Source organism: Pristiophorus japonicus, chromosome 22 (assembly GCF_044704955.1).
Source record: "Pristiophorus japonicus isolate sPriJap1 chromosome 22, sPriJap1.hap1, whole genome shotgun sequence".
Classification (NCBI taxonomy): domain Eukaryota; kingdom Metazoa; phylum Chordata; class Chondrichthyes; family Pristiophoridae; genus Pristiophorus; species Pristiophorus japonicus.
Window position 1 is genome coordinate 45,762,563 of NC_091998.1, and position 14,991 is coordinate 45,777,553.

Consider the following 14,991-nt stretch of genomic DNA (forward strand, 5'->3'; position numbering starts at 1 on the left):
CTATAACCATATTAGTCAGTTTTTGTCCGTCCTGGGCGGTGGCTGGGAGCACATAGTCCGGACTGAGTGACAGTTGCACCAACCAATGGGCGATCAGGCTCCGCCCAGCTTCGCAACCAATCCACTTTGACAGAAAAAAATAGAAAAGCAAATTATTATTTAAATGGAGAAAAACTACAAAATGCTGCAGTGCAGAGGGACCTGGGGGTCCTTGTGCATGAAACACAAAGTTAGTATGCAGGTACAGCAAGTGATTAGGAAGGCCAATGGAATGTTGGGCTTTATTGCAAGGGGGCTAGAGTATAAAAGCAAAGAAGTCCTGCTACAACTGTACAAGGTATTGGTGAGGCCACACCTGGAGTACTGCATACAGTTTTGGTCTCCTTATTTAAGAAAGGATATACTTGCTTTGGAGGCAGTTTAAAGAAGGTTCACTAGGTTGATTCCGGAGATGAGGGGTTGACTTATGAAGATAGGTTGAGTAGGTTGGGCCTATACTCATTGGAGTTCAGAAGAATGAGAGGTGATCTTATTGAAACATATAAGATAATGAGGAGGCTCGAAAAGGTGGATGCAGAGAGGATATTTCCACTCGGGAATCTAGAACAGGGGGCATAGTCTCAGAAAAGGGGTCGCCCATTCAAAACTGAGATGAGGAATTTCTTCTCTGAGGGTTGTAAATCTGTGGCATTCTCTGCCGCAGAGGGCCATGGAGGCTGGGTCATTGAATATATTTAAGGTGGAGATGGACAGATTTTTGAGCGATAAGGGAATTAAAGGTTATGGGGAGCGGGCAGGGAAATGGAGCTGATTCCCTGATCAGATCAGCCATGATCTTATTAAGTGGCAGAGCAGGCTTGAGGGGTCAAATGGCCTACTCCTGCTCCTATTTCTTATGTTCAATCAGGGCAGGGAGCGATGGCACAAATTTTTAAAGTTTGATTAACGCTGGGTCTGCTCCAATGAAGAGGCGGCAGTGGCGGGGCCAATGGGGGTGGGGCCTCCCCAGATGTTGCTGTGGAGCCGAGAAGAGCGCGCAGCGGATGAGAGAGACAAGGGGAGGGAGAAAGAAAGGGAGGGTGGACATCACGTTGATTCTATACTTCCGTAACATTGCCCGCCTCAGCTCTTCTGCTGAAATCCTCATTCATGCCTTTGTTACCTCTAGACTTAACTACTCCAAAAGTCATCCAAAACTCTGCAGCCGGTGTACTAACCCGCACCAAGTCACGATCACCCATCACCCCTGTGCTTTCTGACCTACATTGGCTCCCAGTTAAACAATGCCTCGATTTCAAAATTCTCATCCTTGTTTACAAATCACTCCATGAACTTGCCCCTCCCTATCTCTGTAATCTTTCTCAGCTCCACAATCCCACAAGATGTCTGCGCTCCTCAAATTCTGGCCTCTTGAACATCCCTCATTATAACTGCTCAACCATCGGTGGACGTGCTGTCAGCTGCCTGGGCCCTAAGCTCTGGAATTCCCTCCCTAAACCTCTACGCCTCGCTACCTCTCTTTCCTCCTTTAAGACGCTCGTTAAAACCTACCTTTTTAAACAAGCTTTTGATCATCTGCCTTAGTTTCTTCTGTGGTTCAGTGTCAAATTTGTCTGTTTGTCTGTAACACTTGTGAAGCGCTTTGGGACGTTTTACTACGTTAAAGGTGCTACATAAATAAAAGTTATTATTATAGATGAAGAAGATGATGACAGTCTAAACAAGTACTGTGTTGCAATAAAACTACTAATTTGACTGCAAATAATTTGCGGGTCTCTGCTAGTTTCTCTATTTTTAAAATGTATTTGCAGTGAGTTCTAGTAGTAGACAAGAATAAAACTAACCAGAATCTCATACAGAAATTTTTAGAAGTTAATTGAAGTGATGCGATGTAGTTTAGTCTTATCACTACTTAACAAACAGCTCCAAATATTCGAAGCTCACTTTCAGTTTACTCCAGTGGTTCTAATTGTGTAAGCATTCATCACACGTGCGATACGTGCTCTTTGAGGGTGAGGTCCCACCCTGTAGCAGCTTATCGGCTAACACCAGGACCTGCAAGGTTTGATATTGAAAGGTTGTTGATGCCTTTGGGTTATTTTCCATTAATAGGGTTCGACTTGGCTGTTTGAAATCTGTTACATTTTACGTTGACTTTTATCAGATGAAATGTAACAAGACAGTTTGGTTAGTATAAGAAAGCCGATGAATCTATTGAAACTAGAATAAATGATGAATGAACATACTTTTGGGGTTGGCACTGCTATCTGAACCTCCACCTCCCCATTTGCCATATTGAGAGAGACTCCTCGGTGGTGGTATTGGCCATTGTTCATCTTTAGTCAAACCCCGACTCCACGGTTAGATTTTCCACTTTGCATTACTTAACGCCATTGGAAATCTCAGGCTCATAAGTGTTGAAACAATGATGTGCATATTGGGGATGTGTGAGAATTTATTCTTTTGCTTTCTTTGTAGTCTGAAGATGATGGTTTGGAGAGAGATCCAGAGGTGGAAATTATAATGAAGAGAAGTGCTGACTGGATTTCTGACTGGTCGAGTAGACCTGAAAACATTCCTCCAAAGTGAGTACTGGTTTATCATTTGGGAAATATTATATTGGTGCATTATGTCTCACAGTTGGCCTGATGTATATAATATAATATAGCAAATATAAATTCCATGTAAAAAATATTTGGCTTAACCAGAACATGGCCATCAGTGATCAATGATGAGGCCTGCACTTGTTCCATGGATCATGAAACATTTGACAGATATATTATTACTGGAGGTACAATGGTGGCTGTAATGTTCTCGGTTGCAGAATTTTATTTTTGCCAGTATACTTTCCTTCTTTTCTCTTGAAGCTATTAACTCAAATTGGGGACAGTTGACATTCGTTTAGTGCATCACAGCCGGGCCTGATTCTGTGTTTATCAAAACTAAAAATGTCTGGAGTGGAATGCTGTCTGATAAGGTTCTCTTCCTACCCCTTCCCAGACCAGGGATTCATGACCCTCCTTTTAAATGGGTGACCTCTTATTCTGACACTATGCTCCCTAGTTCTAGATTCCCCCATAAGGGGAAACATCCTCTCTGCATCTACCCTGTCAAGCTCCCTTAGCATTTTATACGTTTCAATAAGATCACCCCTCATTCTTCTAAACTCCAATGAGTACAGGCCCAACCTACTTGACCTATCTTCATAAGACAACCCTTTCATCTCTGGAATCAACCTCGTGAATCTTCTCTGAACTGCCTCCAATGAAAGTATATCCTTCCTTAAATAAGGGGACCAAAACTGTACGCAGTACTCCAGTTGTAGCAGGAGCTCCCTACTTTTATACTCTTGCAATAAAGGCCAACGTTCTGTTTGCCTTCCTAATTGCTGAACCCATAACTTTTTTGTGATTAATGTACAAGGACCCCCCGATCCCTCTGTACCTCAGCATTTTATAATCTCTCTCCATTTAAATAATAAATGCTTTTTTATTTTTCCTACCAAAATGGATAACTTCACATTTTCCCCCATTACATTCCATCTGCCAAATTTTTGCCCACTCACTTAGCCTGTCTATATCCCTTTGCAGATTCTTTGCATCCTCCACACAACTTGCTTTTCCACCTATCTTTGTATCATCAGCAAATTTGGCTACATTACACTCGGTCTCTTCATCCAAGTCATTAATATAGATTGTAAATAGTTGCGGCCTCAGCACTGATCCCTGTAGTTACAGTTTGTCAATCTGAAAATGACCCATGTATCCTGACTCTCTGTTTTCTGTAAGTTCGCCAATCCTCTATCTATAATAAATTACCCCCAACCCCGTGAGCTCTTCAATACACATCCAACTGCTGCATGGCTTAATATGATCGATCTGTGGGAGGCTATCTTGATAGTATCTGAGCAGGGTAACTCCAAGCTTTGGTTACACAACCAAAATCCATCAGGCAAGTGTGCAATATGTGTACACTAAAGATCGCCACCATTCCTAGGTATTGTCTCCCCACGGTCATCCTTAACCCAAGCTACTCACTAAAAACTCATGCACTACCATATATACTACATCAGGTATACTGTGAACGTAATCTATGGCAGTGGGTTGCAACGAAAAACCCTTGCGCAAACCTAAACAAGTCGTTAAATTGGATTGCAAGGTGGGGCAACTCGTGAAATAATATAAACTGAAGTTAACTTAGTTTCCATTCTTGTATCACATTTTGCAGTTATATGAAGATTGTTGACTGTTTATTATGAAATAAAATTTTAATTGTTACATGTTTAAGGTACATTCAAAATGGAGAACCCTCATTATCTGGAAACGGGTCAAACGCAGCGTACTGAGGAGTTGTGAAAGCAAACTGTAACTGTGACAACAAAGCTGAAACTATTTCTAAAGCCCTGATATGTTAGTCTGTAACTCATTTCCTGGAGTATGAACTGAAAGTGTTGGAATGCAGAGTTGGTCTGCCAGTAGCTATAGAAGAAAACCCAGTTACTATGTTTCAAAACCTCATCCACAACCAAAACATTAACTTGGATTTATTTACAGATATTTCCAGCATTTGCTGTTTTTTCCTAAGTCTTTCCTAGAGACTGTTTCAATTTTTTTTTTGAAATTTGGTACAGTTGCTATGATCACTGCTAATTTACAAAAATTCCAATAGCTAACAAGGAAACATTAGCTAACTGTTGAAATAAACTTGCTTCTGATTGTATTAGATGGAAGTGACTATGATAGAATTAAATGTAGTAGCTTCAGAGTTCCGTGCTTATATATAATATGAGCATCACAAAGAGTGGGATGATTTACAGTTCTCCTTTCTTTTGAATCTCTCCCCCAGGGAGTTTCACTTCAAACATCCTAAGCATTCAGCCATTCTCAGTATGAGAAAAACTGGAGCAATGAAGAAAGGTGGCGTATTTTCTGCTGAATTTCTGAAGATCTTCTTTCCCTCCCTGCTTCTATCCCATATTTTGGCTCTTGGCCTGGGGTAAGTGTTTAATAATGTACTCTGATGATTGAATTATTTTTTTAAATGTCGGAATTAAATTTCACATTGATCAGATTTTGCATGTTCAGTAATACGGCCATATTTCTTGATCCAATACTCCCACTTTTTTACAACTCCACGACACTAAGCAGGAGAGGTGGGTTGCAACATATTGACGCTAAACTTTCATTATTATGTGGTTCGGTGATTGTTGTAAGGTAGTACTTTCCAGCGAAATATTCCTCTGAACACTTCTGCATTTACAGTGAAGTCTGCTTAAAAGAATGGCTCATTAAAATGAATCAAATATAAAGGCAAAAGATTCTTCCCTCTATCTTCCACTGATTTCCATGTTGCTTAAATAGCCTGGTGTCCTAGCCTTCCTGACTTCCTAGCCTTCTCAAATTCACTAGTTGCATTCCAGTCGGATGTGATGTTCTACTGATTCTCCCAATGTTGCTGCAATCTCCCACCTTGCTCTCTTGATACCGCCAGTGCCTCTGCCCCATTTTCCTGACTCTGCAATTGCCTTCCACCCACATCTCCGAACACTGCGGTTGTTTCCCGCACATTGTGATCTTGCCTGACACAGGACTCCCAAAACAAGCGCTCTACTTGGAACTCCTACACGGCAAGGTGGGCAGAGGAAATGTTTCAAGGACATCCTCAAAGCCTCCTGGATAAAATGCAACATCCCCATCGGCACCTGAGAATCCCTGGCCAAAGACCGCCCTAAGTGGAGGAAGAGCATCCGGGAGGGCACTGAGCTCCTCGAGTCTCGTCGCCGAGAGCATGCAGAAATCAAGCGCAGGCAGCGGAAGGAGCGTGCGGCAAACCCATCCCATCCACCCTTTCCTTCAACCACTGTCTGTCCCACTTGTGACAGAGACTGTAATTCCCGTATTGGACAGTTCAGTCACCTGAGAACTCCCTTTTAGAGTGGAGGCAAGTCGTCCTCGATTTCGAGGGACTACCTATGATGATGATGATCTTTGAACCAAAGTATTTGGAGGAGCAGCTTTCCTCAGCTATGATTTTCAGTGGGTGTGGGACTTGAGTTCATGTATTGATTTGTTAGCAAGTTATAGAGAAAAATAGGTTTTCTGTTGAGTACAGTTTTGGGCCAGGGTCAGGTTGAGTAACTTCATGCCCGTTTTCCACAGGTCACCGGGTCTTAAGATTTTTTTTAAAATAAATTATAAATGATTTTGCTTTTTTTTTTACAAAGGGGTAGTAATGGCACAACTCACTGCCAAACACCCACATGATCAAACACACAAATGTTTTGGAGAATGAAATCTTTCCATTTCAGACAGTGTCAGCATTCAGCACCTCAAGGTCAAGCATACGATGGTTAAATGCAGATCAGTATGCCTAAGTCCCGAACTCAGAAGAACAACGCCCTATTGCACTTGTGTGTGACACATTTGATGATGCATACCAGCCATCCTGTGGCCTCTCTTCGAGAGTTTGTCAATTGAGTGCCATTTAATGCCAAGTTAGGGGCCCATTTGTACTGTAGAGTCTGTGCTCAATTGGAACTGGATCAAAAGTGTCCAAGTTAATTTCTCACACAATGCAGTATCAAGAAATATTAATGCAAATAATATTTAATATGAATACAAGTCTTTCTTGATGACTCAAAGGAGGCTGTGCAAAGATGAGTACATCAAGAGGGAAAACTCACTTTAAAATATTTGGATCATTTTATGAACACCATAGTTTCAAGTGAAGAACTAACCTAGATTTATTTGACACTTTTCCCAACCAAAGGATCTCCTAAGCACTTCACAGCCAATAAATGACTTTTGAAGTGTGGGCACTGTTGTTTTGTCGGCAAACATAGCAGCTAATTTGAGCACAGTAAGGCCTACAAACACAGTAAGAGAAATGACCAATAAATCTATTCTCGTGGTGTTGGTTGAGGGATGAATGTTAGCCAGACACATGGATAACTCCATGCGTTTCTTCAAAAAGATGCCATGCGATCTTTTTATGTCATCATCATAGGCAGTCCCTTGAAATCGCGGAAGACTTGCTTCCACTCTAAAAGTGAGTTCTCAGGTGACTGAACAGTCCAATATGGGAATTACAGTCTCTGTCACAGGTGGGACCGACAGTCGTTGAAGGAACGGGTGGGTGGGGAGTCTGGTTTGCCGCACGCTCCTTCCGCTGCCTGCACTTGGTTTCTGCATGCTCTCGGCGACGGGACTCCAGGTGCTCAGCGCCCTCCCGAATGCTCTTCCTCCACTTGGGGCGGTCTCTGGCCAGGGACTCCCAGGTGTCGGTGGGGATGTTGCATTTTATCAAGGAAGCCCAATGCCTACCCAAAGTGGCAGACAGAATCTTGGTTTAATGTCTCATCAAAAAGGCACACCCTCATTATTACAGAGGAGTATCGGCCTGGATTATGTGAATTTGAGTAAAAAGATGTAATAGGAGATGGTGGCTTTTGATGAAGGGACAAGGTGAAGTCCTACTGTGGATATACAGAGTGACTTCGAGGTACTGAAACTGAGAGAATGAAGAGCATGGTTCACGAAACAAGTGGGAGTCTACACACAGCACTAAGCAGCAACAGGGAATTCAGAATGGAAATGTGAGTTTGGCTATAGATATTTGAGGGTTTTGACTGCCGTTAACATTTAGACCACAGGTTCACCTCATACTTTTAACAGTGAGAATTTGCTCTTAGAATACAGGGGTTGGCCTTGGATGCATTGCCATGATCCAAAAGCAGCGTGATTATATCTAGCTTTATAAGTGGAGACTTCTGTACAAAGTGCTTCAAAGTCCATTATTCAGTTTAAAAGCCTAAACACAATTCCCTCTACCTATTTGGAGGTATATTTGTTTTTGTACTGTTTTTGTCTCACAAGGACCTGCCGTCTGCGTTGCTGCTTCCTCTCTCCAACTGCTTACCTGCTGTATAGGTTATCAAACGCGCCCATACTTGTAGATTCATTTGAATAAAGGTTAGCCGGGGCAAATTCACACCGGCTGACTATGCAGCAGAATCTAGATAGTTGTGATTTTATTGGCTCCACACCAGTCTCTGTCGCTGGCCTGAAGCACTGGGTTCCATTTAAATCACTGGAGCTGATCTATGTGTGCACAATCTATAACGTCTGTCATCAGAACAGCTGCTGAGGTTAACAGAGACCTGAAATAGCAGGAAGCCAAAAAGCTGCACTAAAAATGAGAAATGTATATTGGAGAACAGTGCTGAGAGTAGTTGATACAGGTAGTAAACTGCTTAGCTTTTTTATCATTTATGACCCACCAACAGCATTAAGATACTGGGTGATGCAGTAGGTTAACACACTTGTTTTTACCTCCAGAACTTCACAGCAGCCTGGATGGATAAAGTGAACAACTTCTCTCTCTTACCTGCAAGGGTCTGAATTGAAATACCATCAACTCAAGTGGGCATCGGCTCCGATTACACAACTGCCCCAAATTTAGTACTAAATTGGTCATTTCACTCTGGTCATGAGTGACTGATGTGGGTAGTGAAAATATTACTGGTGCAGACGGGTGTTCTTTTGAGCTTGGAACCTACGCACATTGTTAGGATAGAGTAGCAGGAACTGTTGTGTTCCTTTGTTAGGCCTGACCTGAGAGTGCCCAGTGCTAACACTGGAAGAAGTACAGTAATAGCAAAGTGTTCAAGTTCCCAGCAGTAAAACAATGTACAATTAAACTAGGTAGAGATTCTAAGATGCGTTTTTAAACTTTACCTTTTGCTCCATTTTAATTTTATTGTCCCCTTTCCTCCCCCATTTTGTGATGTGAGCAGAACTTGAGCTCCTCTGTCTTGCTCTGACGCATGAGTTGCATGCACCAAAAAGTGTCTTTAACTAACGGTTTCTCTCCTCTTTTCGCATCTCATTGGGCAAATACTAAACTTCAGCGAGGCACCTTCACTGGAAGGCATGGCTAGGATTGGGCTCTAACACATAATGAATTGCATGCAGATATCTGTATCTTGCGTTGGCGCATCTTTTCTGTGTCCAGCACCCTGCCCATATTGGGAGTTCGTATTAGCTGAATGAAAAATCTGTAGTGTACCAGAAATTGTTCGGACTGCTGGCTTCAATAAGCTTTTCTTCAAAAGGAGAGTTGCATGGATAAACAAGTCGAGTTGCAATACTATGAGTTTACAGAGATTTAAATTTTTTTTTAAATGATCAGGCTTCTAGGTGCCTGTGAAGTGCCAAATTTAGTGGCTGCATGAATTAAATTTATAATAAAATAGCCCTGCCCAGATTGAGACTACTGACCTAAATCATAACTGCAGACTGTGTTGGAGTTTGGAGAAGTGGCTATGCTTTGGTTATGTAATTTTGGATAACGTTCATTTCAACAAATTACATTTAAAATACGTGCCATTTTCAATGTGCAGGTGTGAATTCAGTAGGGAGAAATACAATTTGTTAACCTGAGCCCTTTTGTTTTAGGATCTACATTGGAAAAAGACTGACGACCTCCTCATCCAGCACCTTCTGAGAGCCAGACTTGGATTTAAACATGACCTGTGAAATTGCATTTGAATTGGATGAAAAGAAACCCATCACAAGCACAAGACATCCCATCCCATTACATTTTCCTATTTGAAGGATATGCTTGGCCAGCCTTAGCACTAACTGGGCTCATCTCTGTTGCCCTCAACTTTGACTTGTTAAGCAGGATGTGTAGCACGCGACAGCAGCCTGATCTGCTTTAGTTAATGGTCTGCTTAGGTGTGAAATAGATTCACCCCTCACCTCTGGAAAACACTCTCATTTGGGGAGCAGAACCACTGCATCTTTTAGTGCTGCCATTTAGATTAGATTATAAAATTGCAAAATCTATGCAGTTAACACAAGGCACCAATGGGGATGGGCAAGGAAAGGATTGGCGCAAGGCAGCGTTGAAGCAGTAATGCTGTAGTGGGCGATTCAGTCTCCTGTTTTGAGATCTGCATTCTCTTAGGTAGCAGTTAACACTTGAACTGATCAATTGACAGCAACACAAGCTGAAATATTGCATTGCTGTTTGGAGCTATTCCAGATTTTGATAGTAGCGATTGGCATTACATTTCTCTTAATCTTTTTTTTAAACATTATATTCTCTGACCTTAACCAAAAATCACAGCTTTCTTCCCATCCTCTGATGTCACATGCCCGGTGCTAGCTAGGAGGACAGCCGTGCAACTTGGCGCTGACTACGTTTCTCGGGAGCAAAGTTCTTTGTCTTTGGTTTCTAATGCTTCACTGGAACAATTGCCGGAATTCTAAAGTTAGTGCCGAGTGTGTTTTTTTTACTAATTTTTAATTTTGACAATTGATTGCAGCTCTCTTGCTCCTCAAGTCAGCAGGCTTTCTGACCATCGTGTGTATTGCAGCTGAACTCCATCCTGCTCTCACCAGACGTTTCCCAGCAGGGGTCATCGGGAAGGTCACGAGCTGATTTCCTCCCTTCCCCGATCCCCTTGCTCATAACTGCTGAGGCCAGTTGCAGCATCCCAGCTATGAGTTGGTAACTCGGCCCAGACCGGTGATTGTCCCTGTAATGTATTTGCTTCATGGGTTCTTTGCTTAAGAATTCACAGCAACACATTGCTATCAAGAACTAGTTGGTTTATTTGCAAAAGGTTTAACAATCACACTACACATTACCAGTTCATCCACCAGGCTCACAACCACCTGCCTCATCGTGGATCCCCCAAACCCAACTGGCTGGGGTTTTATTGAGTTTTGTGACGATCACGTGACTGGCTAAGCCGCTCCCAACTCAACAGCTTCATTAAACTGTGAGCCTACTCGCAGGCGCATATATTACAGTACCTTAAAATGAAAAATCCTAATTCTGAGTATAGGAGCAGGGGGAGGTCATACTGTAGTTGTACAGGGCCTTGATGAGTCCTCACCTGGAGTATTGTTCAGTTTTGGTCTCCTAATTTGAGGAAGGACATTCTTGATATTGAGGGAGTGCAACGAAGGTTCACTGGACTGATTCCAGGGATGGCTGGACTGACATATGAGGAGAGACTGGATTGACTGGGCCTTTATTCACTGGCGTTTAGAAGGATGAGAGAGGATCTCATAGAAACATAGAAAATTCTGACAGGACTGGACAGGTTAGATACGATGTTGGGGAAGTCCAGAACCAGGGGACACAGTCTAAGGATAAGGGGTGGGCCATTTAGGACTGAGATGAGGAGAAACTTCTTCACTCAGAGAGTTGTTAACCTGTGGAATTCCCTACCGCAGAGAGTTGTTGATGCCAGTTCATTGGATATATTCAAGAGGGAGTTAGATGTGGCCCTTACGGCTAAAGGGATCAAGGGGTTAGGAGAGAAAGCAGGAAAGGGGTACTGAGGTGAATGATCAGCCATGATCTTCTTTAATGGCGGCGCAGACTCGAAGGGCTGAATGGCCTACTCCTGCACCTATTTTTTATGTTTCTCTGAGCCAACTGATGGGACATATACATAATAGGTGGGGGTAACTTGCCATTGCCTCTGGGAATATGAACAGCTGTCAGTCAACCTTGTATATCTTGGGCTATAAATTTTAATTTCCACCGTTGTGCAGCATCTTGTTACACTAGCCTGCTATGCCATGGGCAGTTTAGCCTTTTCTCTACTTCTTTGATAGGAAGGAGAAAGTTTCTGGGGAATGGTACAATTAAAATACTAATCTCCTGCAACCTTTCCACGCTTTGTTATTTGTTTTGAGCTTTACGCACTTTTGTTTTGAACTTCTATTTCGATAAAGAATGTTTGGGGACTGAATGAAGTTTATTACACATTGGCTTTTCATGTCTGGTCCGTGGGTTTAAATTCAGCTCATGTGATGATTCCATTTTTTTTGCTGGCTGTAAGGATCCTAGCCCAAATGAGTTTGGCAGTCTGATTCCATTCTCGAAGTATTTGTAGTTGTCACACACACTTGCTCTTAATTCATCACTAAATTCACAACCTTGCTCAGACTAGCCACATGCTAGTTGGTGTGAGAAATAGAAAAATGTCAGTGCGTCGGGGCACTTTGAGTTTGAAGCAGTGCAGAGGAAGCTTCACTCTGCGCCTAGCCTATATGGCACCTGACCCTGGAGTGCTTGATGCTGACACGGGGTGCCTGAAGTGGAAAATATTTCCATACCGCAGCATGAATACCCCTCACCTTGAAAAGCACAAAATTCACAAAACAAAATGAAGGCCCTTTGAGCTGAGTCATGACATTAAGCAAAAATAACAGAGCACATTGGCATGTAGGAAATGACAGTGAGATTTGGAAATTATGTATTTGTAAAGATCTATTTTCAAGGAAAAAAAAGACATTTGAGTACAATTTCAACTGCAGTGAAACAGCTTAAAATGCTCCTAGGATTTGTACAGCTCCTGGTGTAAAGTTCAGTTTTGGTAAACGAGACTCCTTTAAGAAAGATCTTTTTTTAAGAATGTATTGGATTGAAATGAATGCGATGGTGTTGCAGGAAGAAACATCCCCACCAGATTACCTATTTTGCAGCAAAGAGAAGGTCAGTGCAGTTTATCCTTCCATTCTAGCTCCTGGAATCTGCACAATTTATGTTACTTCTCAATGGAGGAGAAGGCTGATTATCAGAAAATCACTGTTTTATTGTGCCCATATTACATATGTTAAATTCTCAAGCAAGGTGTTCTTTTCCAGTTTGAAAGAAATGAAAGCTGGAGATTGGGATGTAACGGCACGCCTTTACAGTTTCAGGGATAAAAAGAAAACCATGACTTCTGGATTAAAAGTTGGAAAAGCACAACGGATCAGTCGGCACCTAAAAGAAAAAGGCTGGGTCAGGTTACGGATAGGACCCTCCAGAACCCCGAGGAAGGTCGTATCTGAAACAATCTGCCCTTGCTCTTTTAGTAGCACGGTGCATTTTGAGAATGACGTGTTTTTGTTTTACGCCATGAATGGTTTGTCTACACGTGTCAGTTTGTATCTGAAGTTGGTAAAGGATAATTGGCTGTTTTCATACTGAAGGAATGGTGCTGCCACATCTTTTTGTGGGGGGTGGGAGGTGTTGGGAGAACACAGTTGTCATTTTAAATTGCAGACATTTTGATTTAATGGAAGGAACATATTTTACAAAACTGAATTAATACCATTGTCTCCCAATTAACAAAAAATTAGAGAACCTCACACTTTGAACTTCAATGCAACAAAGGACAGAGCTGGTGAAGAGTACAGGTATTTGTATATAGATAACAAATCAACATGCGTACTTGCACATTTCCGTGTGCCTGCAGTAGCAAAGGTGTCAAGCTGCAGCACAAACTTTTATGAAAAAGGTAACCATTTTAAAATATGAAGTCTTTTTGAATTGGGGACAGGTTTTTCAAAAAAAAAATAATTGTTGAATTTAACTGAGCCAAAGTGATTATCAATAAATCTGACATTTAACTTTGTATATTGTATGCAGATTAATGTAAAATTAGTATCATAACCATTTTTGTGCCATTAAACATATAAATGAAAATCTGTCTGTTTTCTTTAAGACAGAGATGAGGAGGAATTTCTTCACTCAGAGGGTTGTGAATTTTTGGAATTCTCTGCTTCAGAGGACTGTGGATGCTGAATCTCTGAATATATTCAACGTTGAGATAGATCGGCTGTGCTAAATGGTATATACTTCAATGCAAAGAGTATAGCGAATAAGGCGGATGAGCTGAGAGCACAGGTAGACACTTGGGAGTATGACATTATAACCATTACAGAGACATGGCTGAAAGGGGCAGGTTTGGCAGCTCAATATTCCTGGTTGCTGGATTTTTAGACAAGACGGAAGACGGGGCTAAAAGTGTGTGTGTGTGTGTGGGGGGGGGGGGGGGGGGGTTGCGGTGTTGATTAAAGAAACTATTACACCTGTGAGGAGGGATGATATGTTAAAAGGGATTATCAAATGAGGCCATATGGATCGAAATAAAAAAGGGGCAGTTACACTGCTGGGCGTGTATTATAGACCCCCAACCAGTGGGAGGGAGATAGAAGAGCAAATATGTAGGCAAATTGCTGTGAAGCCCAAAAACCATAGGGCAGTAATAGGGGATTTCAACTATCTTAATATTGATTGGGACAAATACAGTGTGAAGGGTATAGAGGCTGCAGAATTCTTAAAAATGCATTCAAGAGAACTTTTTTAGTCAGTATGTAACAAGCCCAACACGAGAGGGGGTGGTTTTGGGGAAGGAAGCTGGGCACGTGGAGGGTGGGGTGGGGGGGGGGATCAGTGGGAGAGCACTTGGGTGTCAGTGACCATAATTCAGTCAGAGTCAAAGTAGTTATGGATAAGGACAAGGATAGGCCAGGAATAAAAGTCCCAAATTGGGGAAAAGCTAACTTTGCTAAGTTGAGAAGTGATTTGGCCACAGTGGACTGGAAACAGCTACTTGTGGGTAAATCAGTGTCAGAATAGTGGGATGCATTCAAGGAGGAGATCCGGAGGGCTCAGGCCAAACATGCGCCCTTAAACAAAAAGGGTGGGAATAACAATTCTAGAGCCCCCTGGATGTCTAGTGACTTACAGGGGAGGATAAAGAAAAAAAGGGAAGCTTATGTCCTATACTGACGGCTAAATACTGTAGAATCTCTGGAGGAATATAGAAAGTTTAGAGGTAAAATTAAAAAGGATATTAGGAATGCTAATAGAGAGCATGAAAAATTCTTGGCAAGTAGAACTAAGGAAAACCCAAAGATGTTGGGAGGTCGGCAAGTCGATAAGGCCCTGAGGTCAGTGAGTCGGTAAGGCCCTGAGGTCGGCGAGTCGGGAGGTCGGCGAATAGGTAGCCCCTGAGAGTTCTGTAGGCCCTGTGAGGTTGGCGAATAGGTAGGCCTTGTGAGGTCAGCGAGTCGGGAGTTCGGAAGTGGGTGAGGTGAGTTGGTGAGTAGCTCTCTTTTTTCTCTTTTTTTCTTTTTAAGTACATTTTAAACTAGATAAGCTAACTAGAGGGATGGCAGTGCAGCTCAGCCCCGT

At 42.3% G+C, this 14,991-nt stretch overlaps 1 protein-coding gene across 4 annotated transcripts in view; it reads left to right on the plus strand.

Moving 5' to 3' along the window:
* Positions 1–13,497, plus strand: part of LOC139235012 (BCL2/adenovirus E1B 19 kDa protein-interacting protein 3-like) — a 32,682-nt gene extending 19,185 nt beyond the window's left edge. For 3 of the 4 annotated variants that reach the window (XM_070866089.1, XM_070866090.1, XM_070866091.1), the window contains exons 4-6: positions 2,479–2,585; positions 4,846–4,995; positions 9,456–13,497. In XM_070866089.1, the coding sequence (XP_070722190.1) occupies positions 2,479–2,585; positions 4,846–4,995; positions 9,456–9,504 (306 nt within the window). In that variant the 3' untranslated portion in view covers positions 9,505–13,497. The remainder of the gene's footprint in view (positions 1–2,478; positions 2,586–4,845; positions 4,996–9,455) is intronic. The other variant, XR_011588402.1, reaches the window with a different exon arrangement.
* The last annotated feature ends 1,494 nt before the right edge of the window (positions 13,498–14,991 follow it).